At 40.0% G+C, this 20,931-nt stretch overlaps 1 protein-coding gene across 13 annotated transcripts in view; it reads left to right on the forward strand.

The window, feature by feature from the left end:
- Positions 1–20,931, forward strand: part of PARD3B (par-3 family cell polarity regulator beta) — a 930,268-nt gene that overhangs the window by 773,589 nt on the left and 135,748 nt on the right. For all 13 annotated transcript variants that reach the window (XM_070581758.1, XM_070581756.1, XM_070581765.1 and 10 more), the window contains one exon: positions 4,881–5,183. In XM_070581758.1, coding sequence (XP_070437859.1) covers positions 4,881–5,183 — 303 coding nt within the window. The remainder of the gene's footprint in view (positions 1–4,880; positions 5,184–20,931) is intronic.

Raw genomic sequence — 20,931 nt, forward strand, 5'->3', positions numbered from 1 at the left:
ACCTATTTTTTAAGCTGCACAGTATTCCTTTCATCATCACCTATTAATGTACGTTAAGGCTGTTCCCCATTTTTCTCTATTTTGATAGCACATAGTGTGTTTTCCTTTTTGATTATATCTGGATCCTTTAGTTATAATAAAGAAACTTGTTCCACTTTCATTTAGTGTCAGAACAGATAAGTCTGATCATCTGATGTCGTGTTACTTTCTTTTTACTGCTTTCTTTGTTTTCTATTTTCTATATGATGGGGGTTTTGTTCTGTGCATTTCTCATCTCCTGAGAACTTGCTGTTTTAGTGTTTTTTTATGATTATATTTAATATCCTAAGCCTCTGTTCTTGATGTATCCACTTTAAACAGTAACTACTGATGCCTGCTTTAAAGGTGAGGAAATAAATACCTTTGAGTATTAATGCTTTCTCCTCACTCACCTCCTTATTGGCCTCTGATTTTCATTAGTGATGTTATTTTTATATTGTCAGAGTTTAGAACATTTCATTTTTTTCTGTAATTATGTTGCTACAGTCACTTAGCCTTAGTTTTATATTTAAATGGATGTATTGCTCACCTCCACACCTGGCATTCCACCGCTCCATCAGGTTGAATTCCTCATTTTGATTCAGTCTTGGTTGGCTGCTTTTCATTGTTAAGTAGCTTTTCAAGATGAGTCAACAAGTGCTATATTCCCTTGAGTTTTAAAATGTTTGAGAATGGTTTTCTTTTGTCTTTATTCATGTTCAAGGCTAGCTGGAATTTGTCTGAATTTTTAGGTTATTGATTTTTCTCCTTCTTGAAACAATCCTTATGCTTACTACATGCAGTAAGCTCTAATATTTTCTCTTCTATTGTATTTAATTTTTTAAATGCTTGTTGTGACCCGTTAATTTCCTGTTCTACATTGTTTTAAAAAATCTGTGCTAAAACTTGGTGTTAGGTGAGATGGCACAGAGGTCGAAGGTCACCAGCAGCTTCAGTTCCATACGTTTTCTCAAAATATCTTTTTGCCAAATCTGCTGGGTACACTGCCCTAGGGGCTGGTTTTGTACAGTCTTCCGTTTTGAGAGAGCAGACCACACCAACAACACCCGAACAGCCTCCATAGAGAAGTCTCTTAGATCAATGGTTTTATTTTGATGAGTCTGTTTGCTCCTCTGCTCTGCCGGTCTTGCCGGTCAGCTACAGAGCAGGCTGGAGCTTCTTTTCTCCTCTCCCCGTTTACCTCCATGAAGTTTCTTCAGGGGAGGAGGAACTCTATCTCTCAAAGGAAATTCTTCTCTTCTGGCCCCACCTCTCCCCCATTCAGCAGTTGGAGCCTTGCAGAGATTTACCCACAATTCCAGGGTCCAGGTCTGCAGACCCCTCTTTTTCTAAATGAAACTCTGTTGTGTGTAGTCCACTGGACTCTCTCTCTTACTTTCAGTGAAATGTCCACTTGCTGGAGGCGTGGCATATATCACATCTTGGTGTACTACCCTCTTTCGGTTGAGTCCAAATTTCATCGCATGGTGTAAGATTATGACCATTTTCTAATTCCGCTGTGGATGGAATTTTCTTCTCAATTTCTCAATTGTCTGTTCATTTAGCATTCGAGGGAAGGAAGTAAAGTAATCATACTCTTACTCCATCATTTGGTTCAATCTCCTGTTAGAGGTCCCTGATCTGACAGAGATATGATGGAAATGCTCTTTGAGGAAGATGATTCTAGCAACCTTTTATGGTATAGATTAAAGTGGTGTGTGGTGACATACCAAAAATCTTAGACTAATCTAGGCCAGCACAGTCCAATAGAGCTCCCTGCAGTGGTGGAATTTGTCTATTTCTGCAGTGTCCAATATCGTAGTCACAAGCCACATGTGGCTATTGAGCACTTGAAATGTGGTTTGTGAAACTGAGAAGCTGAATTTTAATTTTATTTAATGGACAGTAATTCTAATTTAAATTTATATAGCATCCTATGACTAATGACCACCATACTGGACAGTGCAGATCTAGACTATATAAAGCCTGAACACTAGACCGTGGCTAAAGAAATGGGAATAAAAGAGGATATCCAAGAAGTGTAATGGGAAAAAGAAACAACCATATTTTCATAGAGGGAGAGAGAGAGAAGAGATATAAACAATTCAAAGGCAGTGTGCTGGGGAGCATGAGGAAGTTGGTGACACCATCCAATAAAAAGTGTGTATTATCAAGGGTTATTTTGAAAAGCAGCTATTTTAACAGGTTGATTTCCCAGTCGTAAGGAGACCTCCAGGTGGGAATGACTATAAACAATTAGATTTCTCACACAAAAGTGGGGCAGAGGGAGGTCAGAGCTACCCAAAAAAAATCTATCTCCTTGACATTTCTCTCTTGAGAGAGTCTCTTCTGCCTCCGTACACCCCTTTTCAGAGATTGCCTTGTCTTCCCCACACGAGAGACCCTGATATATGGCGTAATAGTGAGTATTCAGAGAAATTACTATTTCACCTACTGAGTGATTAATATGAAGTTAGTTACTGAGACGCCCAGTGGTGCAGAGAGGATCAAGGAGAAATTTGGTTTTGTTTCAGAAAGGAAAAATACAAAACAAAATACTGCTTTGCATACACAGAGTACTTTTCATCCAAGGATCTTTACTTACTCAGCAAGCTTAATTAATGAGAAAACTTATAAGAAAGAGAAGTGATGAAATAAGGAACATACATACCAGTGTTCTATTTCCGTGATTTTTTTTTTTTTAAAGATTTTATTTTTTTCCTATTTCTCCCCAAAGCCCCCCAGTACATAGTTGTATATTCTTCGTTGTGGGTCCTTCTAGTTGTGGCATGTAGGACGCTGCCTCAGCGTGGTTTGATGAGCAGTGCCATGTCCGCGCCCAGGATTCGAACCAACGAAACACTGGGCCGCCTGCAGCAGAGCGCACGAACTTAACCACTCGGCCACGGGGCCAGCCCCTATTTCCGTGATTTTTAAAAGTCAAGCTTGGTGTTTTCCTCTTTCAGTAATGCACACGTGTAGCCCACTGCGGCAGCGATGAGATGCTCATCTTTCTGCTGAATCATTTCTCTTGAAGCCATCCCACCTAGGAGGAGAGTAACCACCCAGAATCCCCCCTCACTTTATTGATGTCCTGCATTCTATTTGCAATGGAAATCCATCCCTATCGTCATCGTGCAGCAAGCATTCTCTGATAATCCAGCCTGCACTGTCCCTGGGAAGATTGTTTTGTTGCAGAATGGAGCAGGTTATTTTCTTTATCAAAAATTATTCAAAACAAACATCATTGAATCTAGGACTAACGTGCATTGAAAGGAGACAGCAGAGCCTCCCCACGGGTACCCTACTGTGTTATCTTCCTTTCATCTTCATTCAAAATCCCTTGGAGAGTCAAGCTCCCCTTTGCAAAAATATAAATTCTTGTAATTGCTTATGTGTAGAGTACGTGATTTGGCCTAGTCAAGGAGATATGCAATAGAGGATCCTGGCATATTTTTCATCTGTTGTGCCTGGAGGACAGATGCTGGGTTTTTGTCCTATACCTTCTTCTTTGTCTTCTTTTTCCCTTCTCTTCTTCTTTTTTTCCTTCTCTCTTCTAAAAAGAAAAAAAGCTGTTCTGCCAAAAGAGTAAATACTTCGAAAGATCATGGCTTTTAAAGATTTTTACAAAGAGTTTGATGTTCTGTAAAATACAGCTAGATGCCATGTGCAGAAACGGCTGTTTTGTTTGAAAAGCAGCAATACTGGGAGAGCTCTGTTCTTGTTTTTCGGTCATCAAGGCCTTCCATCTATGTCTCCAGTCATATGTGGATCTTTCTTCCACCCTCTCCTATTCTCTGGATGCAGGATGTCAGGTTTGGCCCCACCCTTTCCTGAGAGTCTTTCTTGAGCCACTCGAGCTGTCACTGTCTTACTTCTCTCATCCTGTTGGCCTGGTGGTGTAAGGTGACATTCTTTCCTCGTTCGCTCTGAACACCTCCTGACACCACCAGAGCAGCATTGTCCAATAAGATGCCACAGTGACCTTTCCCTTTAACACATAACTGAGAATTCAGGAGAGCTGATCTAACACTTTCCAGATTAAATGTCAAATTCTCAAAATTCAGTTGGATTTGGAACCGCATTCCCCGTAGTCTACACAGTACACTGATTAGCAATAGCATTTTGTAATATCACTTAAAGCTTCAGTGATGTGGAGTTCTGCCAGTAATGGTGTTTAATTCACTTATATGTGCCGATCTATCTCTGTCAGGAGCCTATTAATTTCTTCACGATTTTGCTCTGTCCCCAGCCCCTGTATAATGAGACACAGTGATCCCCATTTGTGTAACCAAAAGACTTAGAAACTCTATAAATTACCTACAATCCTACTGCTTTTAGTGACCAGAAAGCCTCTGTATTTCTTTTTCATATTTAAATCAATTTTTGTAAGCTCTTTTCTTTCGAAGAATACCCCAGAACTCTAAGGCACCAAATATGGACATCATAGACAAAGTGTAAGATTCTAACGGGCTCTTTAACATGTGTCCCTGTCCCGGGGAAGACTGTAATATCACACCAAAGATATACTCTTCCCACAATCGCATCGCGTTTGTAGGGAGGGAATATTAATGAGAATCATTCTCTTCCTCTGCAATCAGCCCAGTCAGCATGGGCAAGATGTCAAAATACCTATAGCATTGCTATAAAAGTAAAGACCTTGTGAAAAATAAAGGCCAGAGCTATAAAAGTAATCCCATGGAATATGCTGTTGGCATTTCTGTATGATGTGATCTTGAGTAAACAGGAAAGTGACAGCTAAGTAACTGACTAGGAAGAGTTAACATGGAGTCAGGAGAGTGTGTCATTGTATAAGCGTATAAACTCACATACGTCTCTGCTACCTGTTCTACATTTTTCAGGATTGGAGCAAAACATCAGGAGTTAAGGGAAAAGCAGGCAAGAAGTCTTGTTGATTATGCTACTGGTGCAATCGGATCACTGCATGATATGGACGATGATGAAATGGACCCCAATTACGCCAGAGTGAACCACTTCCGGGAACCATGCGCATCAGCAACTGTCTATAGGTCTCCATCTCCCCCACGGACTGGACCACTGGGTTACCCTCGGGATGGCCGTCCACTGTCTCCAGAGAGAGACCACTTAGAGGGTCTCTATGCCAAGGTCAACAAGCCTTACCAACCTCCCATGCCAGTTGACAGGTAATATAGTTTATTGAAAGATGAATGTAGTTTTAATTCAGTAAGTTTCAAATCATGTCTACTGCTGAAACAGAGAAAATTATATCCTTCAATCTATTATAAGTGAAACGACATAGTACCCTTGACAAGTGCTGTGCTTTGACCTACCCGTAAGGTATCAGCCATCAAAAATGAAACAATAGACAGTTATAAGGTGGCATGAATGAAGAGCAGTAGTTGAGTTCATGGTGCAACAGGGAGCAATTTTTGAAGGAATATTGTGACAGAGAACTAGTGATGAAAACTTTGAAGGAATATTGTCCTTTCTCCTAAGAGCCCTATGTGAAAGACGTGTTCAAGAAGATGGCATGACGCTTGAAGGTGAGGAGTTAGAGAAGAGAATGATGACTTCTAAGGGAGTGGAATTGAGGTGGAATTATAGATAGCTGCAGAGGCGCAGAGGACTTTGAAAAGTAAGATGGGGACTTTATACTCAAGGAATATGTGATCCTGTGTAGCTATTCATGGATGATCAGAGGTAGGAAAGGAGATAGGCTTGGCAATCGGAGTTTGATGAAGTAGAGAAAGATAAGAGGTGACAAGGCCAGGGATCTTTAGGCTCAGCAGCTAAGGAGAGAGATAATAGGACCATCTGTCAGTCCAATTGAAGTAGCTAGGGAATGAGATGATTCCAACCCCACCTCCTGCCAAAAGCAAAATGCCTCTTCTCTTGAAAGGCTGATAGAAGAGAGTTTTAGTCAATATACATTGTTAGGTGACCCTTGGAATTACACGCGCAAGGAATGAGTTGACTGACCTTGGTTTAATCTGGCTGTAGCTTGAAGTCTGGAGGGAGGAGGTAACAGGGGGAAAGGTGGCAGGCACAAAGAGCTCTCATTCTAGATGAAAAAAAGGTTTGTTTTCCAGATTTCCTTTGCTCCTGACAACCACCCCGTCCCCATTAGCACCCAGCCTCCGTGTGAGGGCATGATATATTGCGCATGTTTACCGTTCACATTTCCCCAGCTGGGTGATATTATGCACTTCAATTAGCTCAGGGAGAGGAAGGGAAATCGTGGCATTTTTATGCAGACTGTAAAGTGTAGCTTCACAAGACTGATTACCTTTCAGAGCCTTTCCAATAACCAAGTGGGAAGGAAGGAGCAATTTTTAATCCTTACTGTCAAGCTTCCAGGTGGATAGTATTAAAGAAAGATGGTCAAGTTTTTCTTTGGGATAAAATGAAAATATAAATTCCTGTGACTCTATGAGACAGCCATAATAACTAAACTGTTAATTCAAACTGCTGGTTAGGAGTTGGCCTTTTTCTTCCAAGCCTTCATATAGGGTTGAACCTTTTTCGTGTAATAATACCAGGTGTGAGTCTCTTCTGGCGCAGACCATAGCCAGTCCTACTTTCCCTAAACCAGATAGGTCTTCATAGCAATCCCCTTTGCGTGTGCCCATTGCTAGAATCCCAGCACAGATGGACTGTGTCTAGGAACCTCCAAAGCCAGTATTTTCCAATACTAATTCCATGAAATAAAGATGAGGCATTCTTTAAAAAGAAAAGTTCACTGGTCAAATCCACACGGAGACTTCTGGGTGAAGCCCCACTGCCCAGATTTTCTTAGTGCAGTCTTCTCGTCCCCACGTGCTAATAAGCATTGTGGCTCTCTAAGAGGAGCGTGCAATAATCACACCATCACTCCCCAAATTTTTGTCACCTAGCACTTGTTTTTTTCCCAGATCTTGTGGTTATTCCTTGGAACACTAGGAAACTCTATCCTAAGCTAATTTTCATCCATGTAGATTTGACCGGGAGAGAAATTTCTTAGAATAATGTTGACTGGTGCCACTACAGAATGTATCAGGGAAAACGATATTATTGACTGCCCAGCCCAGACCTGTGCATAAGCTGTAGTCTTTCCTTTGGTGCATTGCGTTAATAAATGATCTAAAGTTCTTTCAGTGGTGTTTTAGATAGTTATCGTATTTTTGGATAACAGATCCAAGTATGACTCTTTATCCTCAGAATTATCTTTATTCTGCTGTTCTCTTTAATTATATGTAAAGATTGTTCTGCTCCTTGTTCTTTTTTTTAAAGATTGGCACCTGAGCTACCATCTGTTGCCAACCTTCGTTTTTTTCCGCCGCCTTCTTCCCAAAGCCCCCCAGTACATAGTTGTATATTCTAGTTGTAGGTCCTTCTGGTTGTGCTGTGTGGGATGGTGCCTCAGCATGGCCTGATGAGCTGTGCTATATCCACACCCAGGATTCAACCTGGCGAAACCCTGGGCCACCGAAGCAGAGTGCACAAACTTAACCACTTGGCCATGGGGCCAGCCCCCCTACTCCTTGTTCTTTAAGTCTTAAAGCAAACAATTTTTGTCTTGCACATAGTAAGTATTCAAGACGTTGCTATTATCTCCATCATTGTTATTACTGTTACTGTCCTTTATCAATGAAATTCTGAGCTTTCCTGACATGCCTGGGACCAGGTGAGTGTGAGAAGAGAGCTGCTGCGGGAGTGTCCGTGGCGGCGTCCATAAGCAGGACTCTGAGTTCTAAACCTGCCATATGTCCAGTTAGACATTCACTTCGTCATCTGTTTAGCATTTCATTCAGTAAGTAAGTATTTATTCGGCACCTACTGTGTTCTAGCTATTGTAGTAAACTCTAGGGAGTGCAACACGATGACCAAGGTGTGGTCTCAGTCCAGATAAGGTCATGCTCTAATTAGAAGGGGATCAACACACGTGGAAATAGATCATTGCCATATGATGCCAACAGAAGAAAAAGAAGCTTTTTTTTTGCTGGTGGTCAGGAAAGGTCTGCAAAAGGAAGCAATGTTTGTACTGGCTCTGGGAGGATTAGCAAGAACTGACCAGATACAGTAGGAAAGTTGTTTTCCTTATAGAATAATTAGCATGTACAGTCACATGTCACTTATTGATAGGGATACATTCTGAGAAATGCATCCTTATACAACGTCATCATGGTGCGAACATCGTAGAGTGCACTTACACAAACCCCGACGGTACAGCCTACTGCACACCCAGGCTCTATGGTACTGATCGTATGGGACCACCACAGTATATGTGGTTGGTTGTTGACTGAAACATCATCACGTGGTGCATGACTATACAAGGGTGAAGTGGTCTGGAGGAGCATGGCATTAGGGAAGCTCAGAAGCATCCAGAACATGGAGTGTGGGTGGGAAAGAAAGTGACGGGAAAGGAGGCTGGAAAGCAGGTTCGAGCCAGGCTGTGAATGAATAGGTTCCATCTTACCTTCACATGCACTGATTGGTAGTAGCTGTCTGGAAGTCTGTGTTAAGAAGGGTCCTGAAGTTTTGCTTGAATAGTGGTGTCTGCCTCGGGCTCCAGAAGGATGAGTGGTTTCATGTGTGCAATGGGTGTTTATGTATTTGCGTATCTTGTGAACAGTGGGAGCCATCAGAGTATCTAACTGGGGCATGAGCTGATAGATTTGTATTTGAGGAAAACAGCTCTGCCAGCTTGATGGCAGACAAAGAGGAAGAGGGTCAGACTGTGGGACAAATTAAGATATGATTACAGTAGTGAAAGGTGGAAAGGACCTGGAATAAGAGAGTGGTATCAGAGACAGGAGAAAAGAAGAAGCAGCCAAAAACTTTAGCTTAAAACTAAGAGGAAGGTGTTTAGCAGAGACCACAGAGGTGAGGTTTCCAAATGCGTCAGGAGGTCAACAGAATGGGAACTGAAAAAACGATTTGGGATATGGCTACTAAGAGATCCTCAGTTAATTTAGAGCAATGTCAGTAGCTAGATTGAAGCAGAGGGAAAATTGGAATGTGAAGAGCATGGATCAGGAGGTGAGAACTTAGGAAGCTTGGCGATAAAGAAAGAGCAGAGTCATTACAGGATGGAAAAGTCTGAAACTTCTACATTCCTTCCATGATAGTATTTCAGAGCTAACCAGAGAATTCATAGACCATCCTGAATAACCTTCTTATATTATCATTATAGAAACTGAGGCTTAGAGAAGTTGAGTGACTTGCCCAAGGTCACACAGCATGGAGTCAGGGCTTTATTATAGATCTCTTTATGTTATACAGTCTTCTTTTCCCTACACTGCACCATTAGTAGAACCATACTCTCATTTAAATGAAACTAGCACCAAGACAGGTAGAGTGGCATCCACCTGGGCTCCCAGTATGCCAATGGCCAATTAAGTCTTGGGCTTTGGCATGAGGCTACCCTGGGTCCAGTCCTCTTCCCAGTACTGCTGCGTGACCTTCAGTAAATTGACTTTTCCAAGTTGCCATTTCTCATCTTCATGCATAATGCAACAAATACTTATTGAGTGTCTGCTAAGTGCCAGCACCTGAGTTCAGAGCGGGGTTCATCAGGGAACAAGGGGGAAGATGGGTGCCTTCCCCACCTTATGGGGCTGACAGGCCAGGGGAGGCTGCAAAGATGGAAACACGCAATGAGAGCACCGTGTGAGCAGGGCTGCTGTCAGGGAAGCACGTGGTGACTGCTGGGGCCGCCAGAGAGTGTGCTTAGAGGATCTACAGGAAGCTCAGTAACAGGGAAACCCGAGAGAGGGGAGTCAATGGCCAGAGGGGAACGGGAAGGCAAGGGAGCTAGGCACTCACCTGAGTGCTGTCAAGCCAGAGTCCCCAACAGACTGTATGAAATCCTGTATTTGTACAATGATATTTTTTAAATGTAGGATATTCTTTTTATCAAAGTTAAATATTTCCTGTTAGGTTTAGCCCACTGTTATAGTCAATAAAGATATTTTAAAGTATTGATTTTGTCCTCCAATCTATTAGCTATCCTTCCTGGGTTTATGCCATCCTCATATTTAATCATCATGGACTTATCCATGTCGTTGATAAGATCGTTGATCACTGTCAAGTAGAGTCCCTGCGACTCCTCATTGAGACCCCCATTAATCAACACTCTTTGGGATGTTCAGTTGGCTATTAATCTAGTCCACTGTCATCAAGTGTGCATTCTCCAGTTCATCTATGGACATCGTGGGAGACTTGGTCAAATATCGTACTGATGTTAAGGTACACCATGTTTTTGAGAATCCCTGGGTTTACCAATCTAGTAACCCTGACAAGAAAGGGAATTGCTTGTTCTTGGTGAATCCTGGAGCTAATTTTTTTCCTTTCCAGGTATTCACAAAAAATATGTCCATTTAGACTTAATTATGCAAAATAAGACATTCTGTGGTCCAGTGTAAGACTAGGCACTTAACACCTGCTCACTAAATACCTACTAACTGATATGCTGCAGCTGTGAAATTAAAGCAGCAAAGAGCACACCACTCCTCAGTGTTCCGCTTAAGCAGCCTGGATTCCCAGCAGGTATTTGCCAGTATCTGTAGGAAAATTTTTATTGAGCGTCTGTTATATGTCGTAGGTCATACAGAGAAGTTCAGAACTCATCCTTACCCTCAAGGAACTCAGTCTAATTGCTGAAATTGTCTCATAAACAAATAATTACAGTATAACGTGTTCCATTAGAATAGAGGTATCTGCAGGACATACTGTATAGATCAGGAAGTTGCATATTCATTCAGTTTGGGAAAGACCTGAGGCTATGGATTGGTCTTTCTAGGAACTTGGTTCAAATATACTAATTTTTCAAAGCCTTGGTTTCCTTGCTATAAAATGGGGACAAGAATATATCCTATTTTCTATGGATTGTTTGTGGAATAAATGAAATTATCCCAGTGCTTGCTTCAATAAATGTTGACTATAGCCATTGAGGAAGGTTATTAGACTGTATATTATTGTACTATATAATATATTATTGGGCTATATAATAAGAAAGTTATTGAACTAAATATAGCTATTTAGGAAGGTTACTGGTTACATCTAGCTGCTGACCCTTAAAGTCGTGGGTTTGGGAACCTGTTAGATTCCATCTATCCCACGGTTGCATGATTAATGGTTAATTCCCAATTCCAGCCCAAACTCCTGCTGGTGTATTTCAATCATCAGAAACAAAAAGTGGAAAAAGAAAAGAAAGTGAGGGGATAAAAGCAAGAAAACAGCTCAGATTCTTTCAGATCCATCGTATCACCTGCAGAAGTGAAGGACACAGTTATTACACACTTGGCTACCTTGTCACCTACTTGTTAAAAACCGTAACCCATTAGGTGTTCGTAAGCTTGTCATCAGAACAATGCTTTCTTTCTGCCGTGTCACATGAGTGTCTATTTGGTTCAGAGTTGGGCTCAACAGTTGTCCACAGCATGAACAAGCCAAAGTTCTGTGGGCCCCAGAAGAGTTGTCAAGAACAACTGTGTCAAGTCAGATCCTGTTTGGCTGGTAAACAGTGGAAAACCTAACTAATGATTCGTTCCAGGCTTTGAGGAATTTAGGTGACCCCAGCTTCATCGAGGGGCCTCTTTTCGTTTTTCTCCTTTGCTCTCCCCAGCGGTCAGTCGTCTTCCTCGTGTTGCTCATGATTCTAGACAGCTGTTGCAGCTCTGGGCTTCAAGGCCACTCTCCAAGGAGAAAGCAGGAGAAAGGGGCAGATGGCCAATGGAATGTGCCAGTCAAGGTCATTCCTTTGAAAAGATTTCCCAGAAATCTCACTGACAAAAACTATATTTAAAAGTCTCTTCCAGTTGCAAGAGGGTACTGAGAAATAGTGTTTCATCTCTCCAGTGAGCAAAGGCGAGGGAGAAAGGAGTTACAAGTGGGTTTTAGGGAGGCATTCCATGGAATCCGCCACAAGCAGATTACCTCTAAATGACTTAGCTCCTTTTTTTTTCTCTTCCTGTTAATAATGCAAAAGTTATAGATTAATGCTACATTACACTCTGTTCCAATATGTTCTTATTAACTCCCTGTGGGAGGCTATCTTTATTCTGTAGACCCTCTTTTACAGCTTAGACAGAAATATCTCAGTCTGGACAACTTTGAACATCACTTAAGTAAAGCAAGTGGGGGACATGCGTTCTTAGTTTTTGTGACCACTGAAAAGCATGTTTGGGGAAACTCGAAGATAAAGGTGACGACGGATAGAAAAGGTGTTAAGAGGAAACTTCCTAGCCAGATGTGAACAGCTGGGTGCGAACACATCTTGTGCTCTTGGGCGATGCAGGATAACTGATGTCCCTTCACCAGTCTCTGGATTTCCGAGATGCGGTGTTTTCTGGAGCCACACGTTTGTCAGGCACAGCTCATGCCTCTGCTGGTGTTCGTCCCTAGTCTCTTCGTCTGGTGATCTTTCCTGTTAATTCTACCCCAGTCCTAAGGCTGTCTTTGCCCTCACTTCTGACTCACAGCTGTGGGAGGCGGGGACCCGGACAGTGAGGGCAGCTCATTACCTGGACACATGATCTTTACTTTCCACAAACAGAGCCGCTGTGATCTCATTTCAGTTGGGGAATCCCAGTAATGAACGCCATTCCCAGAGAGAGTTAAGATTCATCAGCTGAACAAAGCAATCAGATTTTTTTTTTCTTAGAACATATTACCATCAATTTTTAAGTGACTTTTAAACAATAATGGGAACTCTCTTAATGAAAGACTCTCTATGACCAGATAAGTGCTGATAGTAACTGATATACCATTAACTCTGCTTTCCACCGTCCCCGCTCTTTAAACCTTGATGTTCTCATTATTTTTTTGTTCCCATCTTCCGAGAGCCCTCCTCTTCGGACTATGCTAGATTTATGTCTGCCTAAGTTGTCAGGGTCCAGGAGTGACAAATGTAGGCAGTCTTCTCTTTTATTACACATGAGGTAGGCAGGGAGGGTTGGTACTCAGTGACCATCCACTGCCGAGACCTCTACCCCCTGCCGTCCTCAACCACTGGTAGCAAGTGGGCATGTGTAAGAGATGCTTCAAAGGGTGACTCTGATTGCTTAAAGCTGTCATGGAAGCATTGGCTTGACTGTTGTTCAGACAAATGACCTGATCCTTAGGATGTATTTGCCTAACTTATCCCGTTTATTAAGAGGAGGTGAGAGGAGGTATGCAAGATTTTTTTAGACACATAAATAACACAAAGAGAATAGAACAGGACACAGAGTTTTCTGCCCTCGAGAGGGATGCAGTTGATATTTTGGAATAGTAATGAGGATCTACCATGATAAGGGCAAGCCAAAGATGCTGTAAGAGCACAAGAGAGGGGCGCTGAAGGCAGATCTGGTTGGTCAAGGAAGGCTCCTTGAAGGAGTTTCTGTTATGACCTAAAGACAAGTAAAATTCCTAGTGGGCAGAAGAACATGCATAAAGGCCCAGAGAGAAAACTTGGTGCATTTAGGGAACTGCATATATCAGAAGAGCTGGAGGGGCCTGTGTAAATTAGGAGCAGCTAGAGGCACAGGATGGAGGTCAACACAGGCCGCATTGTTAAATGCCATGTAATCAAAGATAAAGCATTTAGGCTTTAGCTCAAGAGCAACAGGGAGCCGTTGAAACGGAGATGGTGTGTTCAGATTTGTGCCCTAGAAAGATAACAGAAATCCTGTAGAGTGAGTCTCTATTTCACAAACGAGAAACTGGCAGTTCAGAGAAATTAAGAAACTTAACTATGGTGACACCAGTACACAGTTGGCAGAGCCGGGATACCAACCCAGCTGTGCCTCCCAAACCCATGCATGTGCTTCCAGCTATGCTACGTTTTTCAAACTGCAGGTTGTAACCTGTAAGCGCATCTTGAAATCAATTTAGTGGAATCAACCAACATTTTTTATTAAGCAAATAGCACAGAGAAGAAAGAAAACATCATTCATAGATTCTAATCTGTAAGAATTATTTCATAATCTTTTTTGTTTAAGTTACATATGGATGTAAAGTGTATATATGTGCATATGTATGTAGAGTATGTATATAGCTGAGCACTGGAACATGATGCGAAATGCATTTCTCACTGGAGATTGCCGTAAAAAAGGTTGGAAGCCACTAGACATTAGCAAAGAGTACACGTGTTGCTCCTTACCTTCCAGGTGGCCCTCCCTCTCTCATTTATTCATTCATTCCATGAAAAAATTAGATACCTATTATGTGCCAAGCACCTGCTCAAAGCTATGGAAGTACAAGGGCATACAGAAGCCGTGGGCTCTGACCTGCTTCTCTGTGGCAGTGCCGGATTTGTGTGGATCCACCACTCTTCCTCCAGGCCTCCTGTGACCTGTGGTTTGCATTAATCTATTAGGCTAAGCCACATACCTTTTCATTACACAATCTTTGCTGATGTGGAAGACAGATTCCAAAGTGCCCTCTTTATAATTTCTGAATTTAATGCAATATGTAATCAAGAATAGGCCATTGTTGGGTCAATTGCTTTCCTGTATTTATCTTTTCAAGCAATAAATAATCAGTGGGATGAGAACGGGCAATAAAAGATAGTTTTAATGTTAGTACTCATAAATATCCAACATCTTAAAGAGATGTTTTAATATTTATATGCTGTGGAATACCCTCTCCTCTGGAGAGCTGACTGAGGATTGATTTGAACCCATCAGAAATAGAATTCACAAGGCTTTGTTTTGCACAGACTTTCAATCAATCCTGAGCACTCTGGATTTCCTCAAACTTGGCCATTACTCGGTTCTCACTTTTCAAGTTGCCAAGACCTCTGAGCACAAAGTGAGGAGGGATAGTGTCTTCAATGCGACTGCAGTGGATTTTCTACGTCCAGGTCAGTAGGTGGCCTGGGCTCGAGCCGTGCCCATCCTTAGAACAAAGCCTCACTGGCTGTCTTGTACCACTCCCGCCTCTGATTTCTTACTTCTCTCTAGCTTAGTCTCCTCATCTGTAAAATGAGCACAATCATAGGATCTGCAGAAGACTGTTGTTGCAAGAATTTAACTGAGTTTATATATGTAAGCAAACAAACAAAAAAACAGCATCTGCAAGTTAATAAGCACCATTTAGGTTTAAGCTAATGTTATATATGCTGGTATCTGAGACTTAGACCATTCCGCCATTAAGATTACTATTAATCCCCTAGGAGTGAACTGAAGTTGGGTGGAGAATTCTAAAATGTTCTTGCTTCTCTGCTTGGTAGATTTTTTTTCAATTTGGATGGACAGTTCTTGCCAACATGACCTTATGTGCTTTTATTTGCTTTTTTCATAGCCATATGGTTACAGTTATTATATATAGCCATAGTTATAATTATTCTTTCACTCTTTCTTTTGAACTTTATAAGTCACAGGAAGTTGCAAATATAGTACAGAGAAGTCCCTTGTTCTCTTCACCCAGTTTTCCCCAGTGGTTACATTTTACATAACTATGGGACAATATGAAAACCAGGAATCTGATGTTGAAACAATGTGTGTGCATAGTTCTATGCCATTTTATCACACACATCATCACTGCTGCAATCAAGATACAGAATCAGTTCCTCGCCACAAAGATCTCCCTCATGCTGCCCCTTCATAGTTGCACACCCTTCTGTCCACCATCCCCAACCCCTGGCAGTCAATAGCCAGTTTTCCGTCTCTATAATTCTGTCATTTCTAGAATGCTGCATAAATGGAATCACATAAATTGGGAAGTTTGTAGCCTTTTAAGATTGGCTTTTTTGACACAGCATAATGCCCTTGAGAGCCATCCAAGTTGTTGTGGGTATCAATTGTTCATTCCCTTTGATTGCTGAGTAGTATCTTCTTCTAGCCTGTTAATATGTTGGATTACATTTATTGCTTTTCAAACATTGAACCAGCCTTGCATTCCTAGAATACAAACCATTTGATCATGGTATATAATTATTTTCATCTATTACTTAAATTTATTTGCTATTATTTTGATAAGAATTTTTGCATTTACGTTCACAAGGGTTATTGGTCTGTAGTTTTACTTTTTGGTACTCTCCTTGGTTTTGGTGTCAGGGTAATACTGGCTTCATTAGATGGGTAGAGAAGTGTTGCCTCTTCTTTTTCTGGAAGAAATTGTATAGAACTGGTGTTACTTCTTGTTTAAAAATTTGGTAGAATTCTCCAGTGAAACCATCTGGGCCTACAGATTTCTTTTGGGGAAGGTTTTTAGTAATGAATTCAATGTCTTTAATAATTATAAGGCTATTCAAATTATATCATATTGTGTGAGTTGTGGTAGTTTTTACTTTTCTAGGAGTTGGTCCATTTCATTTAAGTTGTGAAATTTATGTGTGTGGAGTTAATTGTAGTATTCCCTTTTTATTCTATTGATACAATGTTCCCTTATTATGTTACTGAATTGCAGAGTCTATAGTAATATTCTCTATTTCATTTTTGGTACTTGTAATTTGTGTCTTCTTTTTTTCTTTGTCAGTCTTGTTGGAGTTTTTCAATTTTATTGATCTTTCAAAGGATCAGGTAGCTTGTCATTAATTTTCTCTATTGTTTTTCTGTTTCCAATTTCATCGAGTTCTGCTCTTTATTACTTCCTTCCTTCTGCTTGCTTTGCTTTTTTTTCTTTTTTTCTCTCTCCTTTTTCTAGTTTCCTGAAGTGGGAGCTTAGATTGTTTATTTGAGGATTTCCTCTTTTCCAATATAAGCATTTAATGCTATAATGCTATCAATATCCCTCTCAACACTGCTTTGGCCATATCTCATAAATTTTGATATGTTGTATTTTCATTTTATTCAGCTCATTGTATTTTTTAATTTGTCTTGAGACTTCCTCTTTGACTTATGGATTAGTTGGAAGTGTGTTTGATTTTCTACTGTTGGGAGATTTTCCTATTATTTTTCTGTTGTTGATTTCTAGTTTTTTATTCCATTGGGGTTGGGGAACATGCTCTTTAGATTCTTTACTTTCTGTTTTAAAGTTAAAATAGACTCCTATGATTGTGGATTTATCAATTTATTCTTTTAGTCTTGTCAATTTTTGCTTAATGCATTTGCAAGCTTATTAAGTTCATACAAATTTAGGATTGTTATATATTCCTGAAATATGTATTCCTTTTATCATTAGGACTTGTCTCATTTTGTTTCTGGTAATGACTGATGCTTTAAAGTCTGCTTTGCCTGATATTGATATAATTATACCTTCTTTCTTTTTCTTAATTTTTGCTTAGTATATCTTTTTTATCCTTTTACTTTCAATATTTCTGTACCCTTATATTTAAAGTGTGTCTTTTGTAAGAGGCATATAGTTAGGTTTTGCTTTGTTTTCACATCCAGTCAGACAATCTCTGTATTTTAATTGTAGTATTTATTCTGTTTATATTTAATGATACTGCAAATATAATTTGGTTTAAATCTCTCTCTTACTCTCCATTTTTTACTTGTTTCACCTGTTCTGTGTTTATTCTTCTGTCCTTTCTTGCCTTTTGTAAAGATTATTAATCAAGCATTCTCTATGATTCAGTTTTTGAACCTTATGAGTTTATTATACATTCTTTTATTCTTCTGTTAGTACCTGTAGAATTCAAGAGATGATAACGTGCATTCTTGACTTATTATAGTCCATGATAAATTAGTATGTTTATCGCTTCTTGTACAATGTATAGAACTTGGAACACTTTAACTGTATTTAACCCCTCCTACTTTTTAGCCTATGTATTCATGTATTTTAAATCTGCATTTGTCTTGAACCCTAAAATACTCTGTAATTATTATTTTAAATGATAACTATTCATTTATTTTAACGATTTCTATTTCTCTTTGTTTCTGAATATCTTTGCTTCCATTTGGGATGTTGTTTCTTTTTCCCTTTATTACTTCTTGTGGTATTTCTTGTAATGTGGCAAATCCTCTTTGTTTTTATTTGTTTTGAAAATTTTTACTTCATCTTAATTGTTTAAGGATATGTTCCCTGGGTACCTGGTTAGCAGGTTTTTTCCACTTAACACTTTAAAGATATCATTCCATAGTTTTCTGGCTTTTAATGTTTTCATCAAAGTCTGTCATCAGACTATTGTTACTCCTTTGAAAATAAGGGACTTTTTTCTTCTTAACTGCTTTAAAATTTTTCTTTGTATTTTGTTTTCAGCAGTTTTCCTATGTGCTTGTGTGTGTGTGGTGATGTATTTTTTTTTTTTTAAAGATTTTATTTTTTCCTTTTTCTCCCCAAAGCCCCCCGGTACATAGTTGTGTATTCTTCGTTGTGGGTTCTTCTAGTTGTGGCATGTGGGACGCTGCCTCAGCGTGGTTTGATGAGCAGTGCCATGTCCGCGCCCAGGATTTGAACTGACGAAACACTGGGCCGCCTGCCGCGGAGCGCGCGAACTTAACCACTCGGCCACAGGGCCAGCCCCTGTGGTGATGTATTTAAAGCACGTTAGGATTTGTAGAGCTTCTTAAGTCTGTGATTTAATGTTCTTCAATTTTGGAAAATTCTCAGCTGATGTCTTTTCAAAAATTGTTTCTGTCCCATTTTCTTTCTCTTTTCCTTCTGGAACTCCAATGACACAAAAATATTAGGCTTTTTTGTACATGGACATGTTTCTTGCTCTCTGTTCTCAGCTTCTATTTTTTTTCTCTCTGTTTCATCTTGGTTATTTTTGAATGACCTGTCTTCCAGTTTACTAATCTTGCCTTCTGCTGTGTTCAAGCTTCTCTAAACCCATCTGTTAAGCTCTTAATTTTGGTTATTATAATTTTCAGGCTTAGAGTTCCCATTTGTTTTACTCTGAAATTCTACTTCTCTGATGAAATTCTCCATTTTGTCATCTTTTTTCTTGACTATATTAATTATAGTTATTTTAAGAACCATGTATAATAATGTAACTATCTAGATCAGCTGTGGATCAATTTGTATTCTTTGATTTTCCACTGGTTTTCAGTCATTTGGTCCTTTCTCTTGGTCTGTGTTAATCAAATGCTAGACATAGTATTTGATGAATTGTGGAAATAATATAAGGCTGATGTTATCTTTCTCTAGAGAGGATTAATTTTTGCTTTGTGACAGGCAGTTAGTGTAGGAGCATATTTTCTTAATGCAGTCTTGGATTGAGATGGCTGGAAGCTGGATTTTAGTTGTTGTGAGGGGTGGTCTCTGTTGTTTACCCTGACTCCTGGGGTATGGGTTTTCTATGATCCTAACTGGAAATCTGGGTTGTTTACCAGGCCCTTCTTCCTTAGCAGACCGTGAACTCTAATTCTGTCTTCCCAGCCCTGTGAGGGTTGTCAAAATCTCTGCTCAGTCTCCAAGTCTCTTAACCACTAAATTCTGCTCATTTTTTTAGCATTTGGTTCTGTGCCACTTATGAATTAGCAAATGACTTGCAGAGAAAAGTGCCACAGAATATTGGGCTCAATTCAATGTGCTTACCTACTTTTCAGAATCAATCTTGGCCTCTCAAGTTCTGGCTGCTTTGGGAGTTCTCCAATGCCTTCAAGCAGTTTTGATTTGTTTTGTTTTGTTTTAAGTTTGTTCAGCTGTTCTGGTTATTCTTATGAAATTGAGAATGCAACAAGCTATTCCATCACAGCAAAAATGGAACTCCCTCATCCTACTCTAACAGTGAGTGTTGATAACATCAATTTACAGTTAATAGACTTGGTTGTTAGAGGATTAAAAGAACATGTATATGAAGGCCACATGTATAGGGCCTGGTACATTGTAGGCTCTTGAAAATGATTTGACATTTGAATCTAAATAAACACTGATTTTGGAAAAGTTGTAGAAGAGACTGGTTATTAGCACTCAATTTTTTTCATCTTAGACCTTCTTGTTGAGGCCCACAAAACAGCAATAGCTCCCATGCTCCTGAGTGTTGGTCTCATGAACTTTCCATCATAACGTTTCAAAGGCTCCATCTCCCTACCATGCTCTCACTCAGAGACCCTGTGGGCTGTCCTCACCGTTTCAGTGACCACATTTAGCAGGTGGGCGGATGGGTTGTTTCCTTCTTTGCCCCTCATGCTTCAGTGTTCTTGCACCAAGAATAACTAGCATGGTGGTGCTCCACTGTAGCCCTTTCTCTCCTCGTCTGTTTTTCTGTGTTCTGTCACAGCTTTCCACTCACTGCAGCTTTGTTCCAACCTTTTTCTTCCAGGAGTGAGGCCAGTGTTGGTGTAAGTTGGCAAGTATCTTATGAACTGGTTTATCTGGGCACTTATGTGAGTGAGAACTAAGAAATGCCAAGTAAGAGAAACAAAACTAGATCTAAGTGTTTCAGAAATTCAGGACATTATAGCACCAAGGGCTTACATGTGCTTATTACCAATTGAGAGTCTGGAACACAACTTTTATGAGTGTGTGTGATTTCCAAGACCAAAACTAATTCACTGGAAAACAAAAAGTGTAAAGCAGTAGACTTCAATAGTAATTTTCAGATCATTTGAGTCTACATGTAGTTTTGAAGAGGCTCAGTTCATAAATTTCCCTTTGGAAATTTTTTTCTGAGAGGGAATTTCTCCAAATTTAGCTCTATCAGATGAAGTGTGTTCAGAATCTTCTCAGATGTGGGTTTTAGGATCTAGAAGCATAATATTTATCAGAATTTTCAAGACTAAGGATAGTAATAGTGATGATGATGATGATGATGATGATAGCTAGTAGTATTCATTAAACACTTATTATATGCCAAGTATTGAGCAGTGTTTAACTATCTATTTATTACCTTTGAGATTATCATCTTTCTCCTAGTGGTCAATAGCATGGAATTTGAAGTTGGGCATAAATTCTTGATATAAATTCTAACTCTACTACTCTGTCTCCTTGGCCATAAAGTGTAACATCTTCAAGCCTCTCTTTATTCTCTTTATTCATGGGGTGAAGATGACCCCATGTCTCCTAGGATTTTTGGAGACTTGAAGGGTCAATGCTTGTTAAGTGTGTAGCACAGTTGCTGGCTCTTGTTGAGTGCTCAGC

This window comes from Equus przewalskii, chromosome 17 (genome assembly GCF_037783145.1).
Source record: "Equus przewalskii isolate Varuska chromosome 17, EquPr2, whole genome shotgun sequence".
NCBI classification, from domain to species: Eukaryota; Metazoa; Chordata; class Mammalia; order Perissodactyla; family Equidae; genus Equus; species Equus przewalskii.